The 13,538-nt window shown below is 37.8% G+C and overlaps 1 protein-coding gene across 1 annotated transcript in view; it reads right to left on the reverse strand.

The window, feature by feature from the left end:
• COPG2 (COPI coat complex subunit gamma 2) overlaps nucleotides 1–13,538 on the reverse strand; it is an 88,956-nt gene that overhangs the window by 33,986 nt on the left and 41,432 nt on the right. Inside the window, exons 10-11 of the mRNA XM_049642998.1 lie at nucleotides 1,284–1,417; nucleotides 670–737 (exon numbers count right to left, since the gene is read on the reverse strand). Of these exons, the coding sequence (XP_049498955.1) occupies nucleotides 670–737; nucleotides 1,284–1,417 (202 nt within the window). The remainder of the gene's footprint in view (nucleotides 1–669; nucleotides 738–1,283; nucleotides 1,418–13,538) is intronic.

A 13,538-nucleotide genomic window follows, 5' to 3' on the forward strand; every position in this document is an offset into this window, starting at 1 on the left:
TTTGTGAGTTCGAGCCCCACGTGTCAGCTGTGCTGACAGCTCAGAGCCTGGAGCCTACTTTGGATTCTGTGTGTGTGTGTCTCTCTCTCTGTCCCTTTCTCGCTCATGCTCTGTCTCTCTCTCTCAAAAATAAACATTAAAAATTTTAAAAATAAAAAAATAAAATTAATCTCATCTTGAAAAATGTTTTAATGTGGTCAGTATAAAATTTAAAATTACATATGTGACTCACATTGTGTTACACCAGCACTGTCCCAGAGAAATTTCTACAGCAATAGAAACGTTCTTTATTTTTGCACTGTCCAATATGAGGGTCACTAACCATGTCACTATTGAGCACATGAAGTGTGACTAGAGTGACTGAGGGGCTGAATTTTTAATTTTATTTCATTTTGATTAATTTAAATGGAAATGGCCACTCGTGGCCAATGGCCATCATATTGGACAATGTGGTTTTCAGCTACAGAGTGCTCAGCAGTCAGAAATGAATTATTAGTCTTTAGTTGAATAGCAAAAATGGTCATACCTAAAGCCACAAATACAAGGAAGGTGCTCTAGAAGTGAAGTCCATAAATCATGCCTACTAACCTTGAGAGAAAGCCAAATGCCTCACATGAATGTTTCTCAGTCAAACATGGATACAAGTCAATAGTTGGCAAAAGGACCTACCTTGTTCAAGGTCCTCACAGCTGCATATCTCAACGCTGGCTTAGGAGAGCTACAGAAAAGCTGAAGAACTAGGGGAAATACAGATCACCATGAATATATCTCATTTCATCATATAGTACATGAAGAATCATATTCAAAATATGCATAAGGAGATTAGATCGCAGCATCAGTACCTCATATGAGAAACACGTCATCAAAAATAGAAAAAGCACTTCTTGAGCTATAAAAGTTTAAATATAGGAAACAAAGTTTACTTATCTGTAAGAATTAATATATCCATGAATATTGGAATCTATGGGATACTTACAGCTATAAGAGCAAATGGACTTTTTTAACCATGAAGGAGAACTCAAGGCAAGAACTGAAGGCATGAGTGTTACGTGTCTTCTAAGTAAAATTTTTTAATGTTTCACACAGGGAAATAGTAACTTCAGAAAAAAACGCCAATTAAGTAAAGAACAACAAAAATAAATGACCCACCTAGCCGAATGCAAAGGCATATAGAGAGCGCTAAGGTTCAAAAATCATTCTTACTACCTCTCCTGCAGACCCGAGGACTTAAAACAAAAACACACTAATGTAAACAACAGCCGGGTAGGGAACATACAACTGACCTGAAACAGCAGGTGCCAACTCCCTTGCAGTACAGTTAGGAAGATGGATGATGGCTGACGCAGCTTCATAAATAACCATTTCATGTTTATTTCGCAAGCAGCTCTCGATGAAATCGAACAGTGGGCTTTCATGGCTGACAATAAATACACACAGGGCATGATCAGATATCAAAAAGAACAGGTGCAATAAACATAGAAGTTAAAAACACAGGGAGATTGAGGAACACTTTCGGAATTATGGGTGGAGGACCCCTGAAAACACATTCCTCCATAAAAGCAAAGAGAACACTGGCATAAGGTTCCAAAATTAACTTGCTCAGCACTCTAGAAATTAGCCAAAGGCTTGCAACAATCCTAGCAACATTTGCTCAAGAAAAGTTACATCTTCATAAGAACAAGATTTCTGGTGTTCTCCTTTGCTCTATTTCTATTCCCTCTGTCCAATTTCATGGAAGCCTTGGAAATCAGCAGCCTCAGAACCGTAGTAGCTATGAAAGCCAGCAGCCTAGCAGCCACCAGAGGAGACAGATGGGTTTGGAGCTCCATCAAAAGCCCAGTCCCCAGGGAAATCTCACTATTTGACCTGACTCGTGCTCCCTAGAAAAGCTTCATTCATGGAGCTGATCTTTATTTCATCTGACTCAGAGTTCATTCAGTGAGGAAAGCCCTATCCTCAGCAAGTTTGTCCCAAAAAATCAGTGGCCGCTGTTTATCACTGCAGTTGCCAGAGACAATGATTCCACTCGGGACAAACAAGAGGGTGGCTGAAAACCTTAAAAGGAAAATCTGAGAAATGGGATCTCCACAAGAGGCCTTGGCAATATCTGACATATTCCTGGGGATCCAGAAGGCCATGCACATGTAGAAGACTGTGCAAATGCCCAGGAAAGGCCAGACAAGCCCTAATCCCTTGACTTTGAGGTTCTACGCAAGTAGGAACTGAAGGCTAAGGCAGAGTTGTAAACTGCCAGAGCATGGAAGGCATGCCCCAACACATAAAGTGCCCACTGGAAAAAGATCTGGAGATATATTGGCTTAAATCATTTAAGAAAATCTGTCAAGGAGCTCCTGGGTGGCTCAGTCGATTAAGCATCTGACTTCAGCTCAGGACATGATCTCATGGTTCATGAGTTTGAGCCCCACGTCAGGTTCTCTGCTGTCAGCACAGAACCCACTTTGTATCCTCTGTCCCCCTCTCTCTCTGACCCTCCCATGCTTGTGCATACACACACATGCTCTCTCTCTCAAAAATAAACATTAAAAAGAAAAAAGAAAATCTGTTAAATCATTATCTGATGACTTAGCTAATCAAGCAGACTTCAGTACCTGTACATGACAAAGAGTAAGTCTGCAGAATTAGTCCAGGAAAGTCACTGAACAAACAACAACAAACAGCAATAATAACAACCTCTGAGGATGGAGAAGAGAGAAATGTGATTTACAGAGTTACCACAATACATAAAATATCTAATTTTTGACAAAAAGTTATGACACATGTTAAAGAAGTAGTAAAGTATGCCCCATATGTAGGGGAGAAAACCAGTCCGTACCAATTATTCTTGAGGAAGCCCAGGTATTGGAATTATTGGGCAAAGATTTTGTCAATAAATATAAACACGTTCAAAGAAATAAAGGAAATCATGTCTAAAGAATGAAAGAGAATTAAAGACAGGACAATCATACCTCACCAAAGAGAGAATATCGATAAAGAGAAATGAGTTTCGGTTTATTTGTTTTGCTTTCTTTTAAAAAGCCAAATAGAAATTCTGGATTTGGAAAGTGCAATAATGAATGAAAAATTCAAATCTGCAATTCAACGGCTGATTTGCACTGGCAGTAGAAAGAAATCAGTAAACCTGAAGGAAGTAGAAATAAATCAGATAATCCAGCTAAGAAAGAAAAAAGAATGAAAAAAAAAAAAAGAGCAGAGCTTTGGAAATCTATGGAATATGACCCAATGTATGAACGAACATTTGCATAATAGGAGGCCCAGAAGGAAAATAGAGAGACAAAAGGAATATATGAAGAAATGACTAACAAAACTGCCCAAATTTGATGAAAAGCATTAATCTATGCACTTGAGTAGCTCAACAAATCCCAAGCAGAATAAAAAGAAAAAGATCCACACAGTGACACACCATAGTCAATCCACTGAAAGCAGAAGACAAAGAGAAAATCTTGACAGCAGCAAGGTAAAAACTACTGCATCATGCTTCAAAAGGGATCATCAATACAATCAATGGCTAACTTTTCACCTGAAACAAGGGAAGAGATAGGGCATAGAATGCCATATTCAAAGTGCTGAAATATAAAAACAAGAATTCTATATCCAGCAAAACTATCCTCCAAAAAACAAAGGCTAAATAAGGATATTCCCAGAGAAGCAATGACTGAAAGAAAGCACTGCTGACAGATTTACAAAAAAACATCCTAAAGGAAGTCCTTTATGCTTAAAGATTTACACCAAACAGTGATGTGAATAATCAAGGAGAAATAAAGAGCACTAGACATGATAATTATGTGAGTTGATATCAAAGAGTCTATAGACAACTTTGTTTTCATTTCTCTTCTTCACTACTTTAAAGGACATGAAATGGTATAAAGCAATAATTATAACCCTACAGTTGACCCTTGAACAATACACGTTTGAACTACATGGATCAACTTATATGCAGACTTTTTATTATAGAGTACTGCAAATATATTTTCTCTCCCTTATAATTTTCTTTTTTTTTTTTTTCCCTTATAATTTTCTTAATGACATTTTCTTTTCTCTAGCCTACTTTATCATAAGAATATAGCATTTAATACATATAACACAAAATACGTGGTTTATGGTATCAGTAAGGCTTCTGGTCAACAGTAGACTATTAGAAGTTAAATTTTAGAGAAGTCAAAAATTATATGCAGATTTTTAACTAGATGGAGCGCTGGCTCCCCTACTCCCCACATTGTTCAAGGATCAACTGTATATTGCTGGATTTATAACACATACATGCCATATATATGGCAATTATAGCAAATAGGAGCCCAGAGAGAATGAAACTATATTGGAGAAAAGATTCTGTATTTTACTAAAATTAAATTAGTATTAATCTGAAGCAGTCTGTGGTAAAGTAAAATGCATATTCTAATCCCTAGAGTAACAGCTAAGAAAAAACTGGAAAAAAAGTTAAAATACTGACAGAGACATTAAAATGATACACTGAAAATATTTATTTAACACAAAACAAGGTAATCAAAGAGGAGATAAACAGAAAAAGACAGGAGACATAGAACAATCAGCACAATGGCAAAAGTAAGTCCAACTCTATTAATAATTATGTTAAATGTAAATAGTCTAATTATCCCAACCAAAAAAATAGAAATGGCCAGACAGGATAAAAAAAGCAAGATCCAATTATATGCTGTCCACAAGAGTCACACATTCAGATTCAATAAATCACATGGAAAATGGAAAAATATTTTAAACTGAATGAAAACAAAGACACATGAAAATTTATGAGATGTAGCTAAAGCAATGCTGGGAGGGAAATGTAGAGTTTTAAACACCGATACCAAAGAAGAAAAGTCCCGAATCCATAACCAAAACTTCCACAATTAAGAAATTAGAAAAACAAGAGTGAATCAACCCGACAGCAAGCAAAAGAAAGGAAATAAAATCAGAACAGAGATCAATAGACTAGAATGCAGAAAAAAAAAAAATAATAAAGAAAATCAATAAAACCCAAAGTTAGTTCTTTGAAAAGATCAACAAAATTGACAAATCTTTAGCTAGACTAATCAAGAAAAAAAAAAAAGAAAAGAAAAAACACAAATTATCAAAATAAGGAACGAAGAAAGGAACAACACTACTGACCCTAAGGAAACTTAGATGATGATAAGGGGATATTATGAACAACTATATGCCATTTCTAGGACTTTGTCCCCCCAAATGCCAACCTACTAAAATTGGCTCATGAAGAAATGCACAATCTAAATAGGTCTAGGAGTTATTTAAAACCTTCCCTCAAAGAAAAGCACAGGTCCCAGTGACATCACTGGTTACTTCTATCAAATATTTCAAGAAATAATACCAATCTTCCAGAAACTCTCCCAGGAAATAAATAAGGGTGCACTACTTCCCAGCTAATGCTGCGATGCCAGGATTACCTATGAACAAGCCTAACAAACGTTCACAAGAAAACTACAGCCCAGCATTTCTGTCCTAGACACAAAACTCCTTAACAAAAATGACCAAACTGAATCAAGCAATATATAAAAGAATAATCAATACACACAACAATGCACAATAATCAAGTAGCATTTATTACATGAATGCAAAATCAGTTTAACAACAGAACACCGATTTATGTTATATACCAAATTAATAATATAAAGGACAGAAACCACAATATCTTAATAAATGCAGAAAAGCAACTGACGAAATCTAACACCCATTCGATGATAAATATTCTCAAAAACCTAGAGACTAAAGGAAATGTCTTCCATCTGATAAAGGGCACCTTCAAAAAATGCACATCAGGCCTAGAGCTTTCCCCTCATATTCAGGGACAAGACAAGGACACCTGCTTTCACCACTTCTACTCAACATTTTAGTGAAAGTTCAAGACAGTAAAATCAGGCAAAAAAAGAAATTAAAGACATCCAGTTTGGAAAGGAAGAAGTAAAACTATCTGTTCACAGATGACATGATCCTGAACACAGAGAATCCCAAGGAATAACACACACACACACACACACACACACACACACAAATACAACTAATAAATGACCATAGCAAGGCTACAGGATACAAGGTGAACCTGCAAAAATCAACTGTATTTCTATATATTGACAACAATAATCCAAAATGAAATTAATAATTCCATTCATAACAACATCGAAAAGAATAAAATACTTAGAAATGCATTGAATAAAACAGTGCAAGACCTTCCCACCGCAAACTACAAAAGCCTGCTGAGAAATCTAAGTAATTTCAGAAGCAGTCTCTGATCATGGACTGGAAGACTCAATATCAAGATGGCAATTGTCCCAAAATGATTTATTCAAAGTAGGTCTATTGTTCTATTCAATGTAATCCCTACCAAAATGCTAGCAGTCTTTTGTTGCAGACATGCAAAGCTGTTCCTAAAATTTATACAGAAACGCAAGGACCAAACAGTCAAAACAGTTTTCAAAAACCTAAATATATAAAGCAAACATTGACATATCTGATGGGAAACACAGCAATACAATAATAGTAAAACACTTCAAGACTCTATTTTCAATAATGGATACAACATCCAGAGAGAAAATCAAGTGGATTGGAATAACGTTACAGACCAAATGGACCTGACATATACAGAACATTCTACCCAATGGCAGCAGGATACACATTCTTCCCAAGAGCACTAAGAACATTCTCCGGGATTGATCACCTGTTAGGTCACAAAACAAGTCTTCACAAGTTTAAGAAGATTAAAATCATACCAAGTATCTTTTCTCATCACAATGAAATAAAACGAGAAATCGGGACACCTGGGTGGCTCAGTCGGTTAAGCGCCCGTCTCTTGATCTCAGCTCAGGTCAGGATCTCACTGTTTATGAGATTGAGCCTTGAGCTGGGCTTTGCGCTGACAGCACGGAGCCTGCTTGGGATAATCTCCCGTACATGCTCTCTCTCTCTCTCTCTCTCTCTCTGTCTCTCTCTCTCTCTCTCCTCTTTGCCCACCCTTTCCCACCCTTCGTGCAAGGGTGCACATGCACACGCTCTCTCAAAATAAATTAAATAAACTTAAAAAAAGAGACTAGAAATCAGTAACAAAAGGAAAACTGGCACATTCACAAATACATAGAAAGTAAACCACACACTCTTGAACAACCAATGGCTCAAAGAGGAAATCAAAATGAAAATTAGAAAATAAGAGACAACAAATACATGCAAGAAAGCAGAACTGAGTGGGAAGTTTATAGTGAAAAATTGTAAGTTTTTAAAATGGCATCTATGCCAGGAGACATACAAAATCAAAAAGAACTGCCATGGTAATTCTGCGAATTAACAAGTGAGGGGTAGTGGATACGAACAGGTATTTCAACAAATGGTACCAGGACTACTCAGTAGCCATGGCTGGGCAGTTAAATTGCTATCTCATACCATATCGAAAAAACAATTCCAAGTAGTTTATAGACCTAAAACATGAAAGCTAAAACTATAATGCAGGGTGCCTGGGTGGCTCAGTCGGTTAAGCGTCCAGCTTGGTTTTGGCTCAGGTCATGATCCCGTGGTTCCTGAGTTTGAGCCCGCACTGAGATCTGCACTGACAATTCGGAGCTGGCTTGGGATTCTTTCTGCCTCTCCCTCTGCTCCTCCCTCGAGAGCTCATACTTAAGCTCAGGCTCGCTCTCTCTCTCTTGCTCTCTCGCTCTCTCTCCAATAAATAAATAGACCTTTAAAAAAGTTTATCTTAAGTTTATCTTTATCTTAAGAGATAATGCTTATAAAAAATATCATAGAAAATATATTTGAGACCTTGGGGTAGAAGATGTCTTCAGCAAGACACCAAAAACAGTATTCCAAAGTCAAAGATTGACCAATGTGACTACATTAAAGAAGTTCTGTTCATTAAGACACCAGGAGAGAGAGAACAGACAAACCTGAGTGGGAAAAGCTATTTGCAACATAACAACCAAAAAAGAACTCCCAGAAATCAGTACGAATAAGGCAGATAACCCAATAAAAAACTGGGTATTTCAATAGAAAGGATATTCAAATGGTTAATAAACATAGAAAACATTTCCCAAACTCATCAGTAATTAGGGAATTACAAATTAAAACCACTATGACTTGACAAGGATGCCAAGGCAATGCAATGGAAAAAGAATCTTTCACCAAACAATGCTTAGACAACTGCAAACTCCTATTTCAACCAGATACCCACATGCAAAAGAATGAAACTGGACCCCTACCTCACACTATATACGAAGATACCTCAAAATGTATCAAAGACCTAAATGTAAAAGATAAAATTATAAGACTCTTAGAAGACTGCACAGGTATAAATCTTCATGACCCTGGATTGGACAATGGTTTCCTTTAGTACAATACCGGAAGTACAAACAACCAAAAAAACCAAACAAACAAAAAAACTAGACAAATTGGACTTCATCAAAATTTAAAACTTCGAGGGGCGCCTGGGTGGCTCAGTCGGTTGAGCGCCGACTTCGGCTCAGGTCACGATCTCGCGGTCCATGAGTTCGAGCCCCGCATCGGGCCCCTGTGCTGACAGCTCAGAGCCCGGAGCCTGTTTCGGATTCTGTGTCTCCCTCTCTCTGACCCTCCCCCATTCATGCTCTGTCTCTCTCTGTCTCAAAAATGAATAAAAACGTAAAAAAAAAAATAAAAAATAAAAAAAATTTAAAACTTCGGTACTTCAAAGGACACAACCAGGAAACGAAAAAGCCCACAGAATGGGAGGAAATCTTTGCAAATTATGTATCTAATAAAGATCTAGTATCCAAAATGTATTTGGTTAATGATTACAACTCAATAAAGGACAAATAACCCAATTTTTAAAATGAGCAAAGGATATGACTGAACCTTTCTTCAAAGAAGACATACAAATGCCCAATAAGCACATGAAAAGATACTCAACACTATTAGTCATTAATGAAATGCAGCTTTTGTTACTGTCAAGCCAAGAACTTATTTGTACAATTTTTTTTCAATAAAATTTTTTCAATGGAAAAAAATAACCACAATGAAATAACACTTCATCACACCTACTATGAGATATATAACAACAAAGACAATAATGAGTATCGGTGGGGATGTGGAGACATTGGAACCTTCGTGCATGGTGGGCAAAAATGTAAAATGATGCACCCATTTTGGAAAAGAGTTTGGCAGTTCCCCTCAGAAAGTTAAACACAGAGTTACGTTATGACACAGCAACTCTATTCCTAGGTATATGCCCAAGAGAATGGAAAAACATATTCACATAAAAAACTATGCATGACTGTTCATAGTAGCATTATACATAAAAGCTGGAAAGTGGAAACAACCCAAATGTCCACCAACAAATAAATGGGTAAATAAAAATATGGGATAGCCTCTCAATGGAATATCATTCAGCCATAAAAATCAAGTACTGATACTTGTATAATATAAATGAACCTTGAAAACGTTACTGTAAGTGAAAGAAACCAGAGACAAAAGACCACATATTGCATGATCCCATTTATATTAAGTGTCTAGATCAGGTAACTCCAGAGGGACAGGAAGCAGATTGCTTTCCAGGGGCTGAGAGGAGGGGAGAATAGGGAGTGACTGATAGTGGGTTGGGGGTTTCTTTTTCACGTGATGAAAACGTCCTGGTTTCAGTGGTGGTGGGTAGATAACTTTGTGAATATACTAAAGACCACTGAATCAGGAGCACCTGGGTGGCTCAGTCCGTTAAGCATCCGACTCTTGATTTCGGCTCAAGCCACGACCTCCTGATTTGTGAGTTCGAGCCCCATGTCGGCCTCCGTGCTGGCAGTGTGGAGACTGCTTGGGATTCTCTTTGTCTGCCCCTCCCCTACACATGCTTGCTCTCTCTCTCAAAATAAATAAATAAACTGAAAAAGAAAAAAAAAGACCACTGAATTATACACTTTTAAAAAAGTGAATTTTACGGTATCCGAGTTATATCTCAATAAAGAAAATCTAATATACCCCTCTGATTAATTTAAAATTTGACATCAAGTCTTGGCCTCAGGAAATCTCACCTGCCTGGCTGGAATGTAAATTGGTACAATCACTTTGAAAAACAGTCCAACAATGATCTGCCAATTCCATTCCTAGAGACATACCCTACAGAAATAAATGCTTACATATAAAGAGAGAAAGCTATGGTAATGAGGCGGTGTGGTGTAGGTACAGGAATGCTGTTTGCTGCCATTTCATTAGTAAGTGCTCAAAACCGAAAACAACCCAAATGCCCACTAACAGAAGAATGAATATAAATAAGCCTGGAAGGATTCAGTCAAGGAAATGTACAATTAAAATGAACCAGACCTCCGGTAGAAACAAGGGTAAATCTTAGACAGAAATACTGAGTGAAAACAAACAAACAAACAAACAAACAAGATAGAAACTATAGCATGATTCTATTGACATAATGTTCAAAACGAAACCTTATTGTTTATGAATGCATACGCGGGGTAAAAAATCTAAAGAAAGAGCCAAGCAATTACTACTGTAAATATCAGAATAGTGATTTCTACCAGGGGTGGGTATGATCAAGAAGGATGTATATCACATTTCTGGGATACCAGAAACATACAACTACCTAACACATAGGGCCAGTTACCTGGGTGTTCTACAGCAATTGGATACAATGTACAGAATACGACTATGAGTCTTATGCAATTCTCTAGATGTATGTTTCTCAATTTAAAAAATTTTAAATTCTCTCTTGAATATAGGGTTCTAAATATGAGGTCAGTTTTGTTATCAGTGATCTACAGATCAACTACAGTCTTACCTTTTTAGAGTATGATTTGTCAGTTTCTGAGAGAGAAGTGTTTACAGTCTCCCGAACTTAATTTCTTGTATTTCTTTAAGATGGTGCTGCACATATTTTGAAGCAATGTTATTAAGTACAGTTAGTACTTAACTGTACTTGAGCAGTGCAGGGATGAGGGGCACTGAACCACTAAGCAGTTGAAAATTCATGTGGAACTTTGGACTCTCCCCAAAACTTAACTACTAATAGCCTACTATTAACTGGAAGCCATAGCAACAAGCCATAGTCAATTAGCACATATTTTACAGATTAGGTGCATTGTATATCATATGCTTACAATAAAGCCAGAGAAAAGAAAATGTTAAGAAAAGCAGAAGGAAGGAGCGCCTGAGCGGCTCAGTCAGCTAAGTGTCGGACATTGATTTCAGTTCAGGTCATGATCTCTGGATTCGGTTCTTGAGTTTGAGCCTCCTGCTGGGCTCTGCACTAACACTGCGGAGCCTACTTGGGATTCATTCTCTCTCTCTCTCTCTCTCTCTCTCTCTCTCTGTCTCTCTCCCTCCCTCCCTCCCTCTCCCTCTGACCTTCCCCTGCTTGCTCTCTCTCAAAATAAATTAATACACTTAAAAAAAATCAGAAGAAAAATACAGTTATGTACTGTACTGTATTTATCGGGAAAAAAAATCCACGTATAACTGGACGACGCAGTTCAAACCCGTGTTCAAGGGTCCACTGTACATACAAGTTCGTTCCTGTGACATCATTTTTTAGATCATTTCTTTTGTCACAATACAAAATCCCACTTTGTCCTTTTTAATGCTCTAAATCCTGATTCCTATTCTGGCTTGTATTACTATTGCTAAGCAGCAATTAGTGTTCGTATATATCAAGCATGTCTTTTTGATAGATTTTAAGTGTTTCCTTGTCCTTCTGTTTAGACGTGTCTTTGTGAAAGGCTATATAATAGATCTCTTATTTTGTTTACCTGACCGGCCACTCTTTTATTAAGTAATCCTTTAATAATGTCAGCAAGCCTACCTCCATTTATTACACTGAAAATACTTTTGTTTGCTAGGCAGTCTCTATAATGGTCCCCCCAGATCTCTTTTGAAAATATCCACATCCCTGTGTAGTCCCCTCCCACATTATACCAGACTTGGTCTCTGTAACCAAGGGAACACACCAGAGGTGAGGCCATGTCCCTTTCGAGATGAGGTTATAACACCCTGCAGCTCCCATCTGAACCTCTCCTCCAGTTCACTTACTTTGGGAAGAGCCACTGCCATGCTGTGGGAACGTTCGAGCAGCCTACACACAGGCTGCCAAAGTGAGAAACTGAAGAAGCATCTGGCCAACAGCCAAGGAGAAACTGAGGCTTGTCAACAACTACATGAGCGAAATTGGAAGCGGATCTTCCAGACCTAGGTGGGTGCAGCTTTGGCTGATGGCTCGACTGGGGCTTCATGAGGACCCTGGGCCAAACCAGAAGCTAAGCCACTTGCAGATCCCTGACCACAGATGCTACGAGATGATGTCTGTTATAAGCTGCTAAGTTTGGCACGAATTTGTCACATAGCAAGAGACAACTAATACATTTACACTGAATTCTGCCCAACTTATTTGGTTTTCTTCTATTTATATACTCCCTTGTTTTCCACTAAACTTCAAATTTTCTTCATTCCGTTTTTATTTCAATACTTCTATTTTTTTTAACGTTTTTATTTTGAGAGAGAGTGTGCACGCACACACGCGTCCAAGTGGGAGAGGGGCAGAGAGGGAGAGGGAGAGAGAGAATCCCAAGCTGGCTCCATGCTGTCAAGGCAGAGCCCGATGTGGATCTCAATCTCATGAACTGTAAGAACATGACCTGAGCTAAAATCAAGAGTCAGACGCTTAACCGACGGGGCCACCAAGGTGCCCCTATGTCACCATTTTTAAAGCTTTGCATTCCATTTACAGTCTTAGTTACGAATCCGTATGTTTTTCTGACAAAGTTTAACATTAACAATTAACACCTTGGGGTGTCTGACTGGCTCAGTCAGGAGAGTATTCAACTCTTGGTCTTGGGGTCGTGAGTTCAAGCCCCACGTTGTGGGGTAGAGATGATTTAAATAAATAAATATTTATAAGTAATAATCGACAACATATTCCTCCCAAACCAGACCAAAACAAACACACTTAGCATGCTTTGACTACCATGTAGAACTGCCTTCAACACCAGTATTTATCATATTGCTGTCTTCTGGAATCTTTGAGATTGTTATTAAACTTTACAAAGTTAAAATATCATCTATTTATGATTACTACTGCTTATCCTAACTCCATATTCATCTTACTCCTTCAATCCCACTACTGCCTTCTGAGTATGTATTTGTTCATGCTGGAGTAAATCTTTGACTAATTCTTACAAAGTGATTGACAAACTATTTATGGTAAATCCTTCTGTTTAAAAATACCTTTCTTTCGCCCTTGCTGTTGGATGATAGTTTGGCTGAGTATAGAATTCTAGTTTGACAGTTCTCTTCCCACAGCACTACGAAGACACCGTTGCTGCCTTGCGCGCAATGCTACAAAGAAACCTAAAGTAAAACTATAGGTTAAATACCTTTGGCTTCAAAGAACTTTTAGAATTTTTCCCTTGTTTAAAAAAAAATGCAGCGTTAGAATGTGCTTGTTTACTTATCTTTACACTTCATTCTACTTAGCGTTTCGTGCTGTGTGTGTGCACCCACGTGCATTTACTCTAAAGATCATATCTTTCTACAGG

This window comes from Panthera uncia, chromosome A2 (genome assembly GCF_023721935.1).
Source record: "Panthera uncia isolate 11264 chromosome A2, Puncia_PCG_1.0, whole genome shotgun sequence".
NCBI lineage: Eukaryota > Metazoa > Chordata > Mammalia > Carnivora > Felidae > Panthera > Panthera uncia.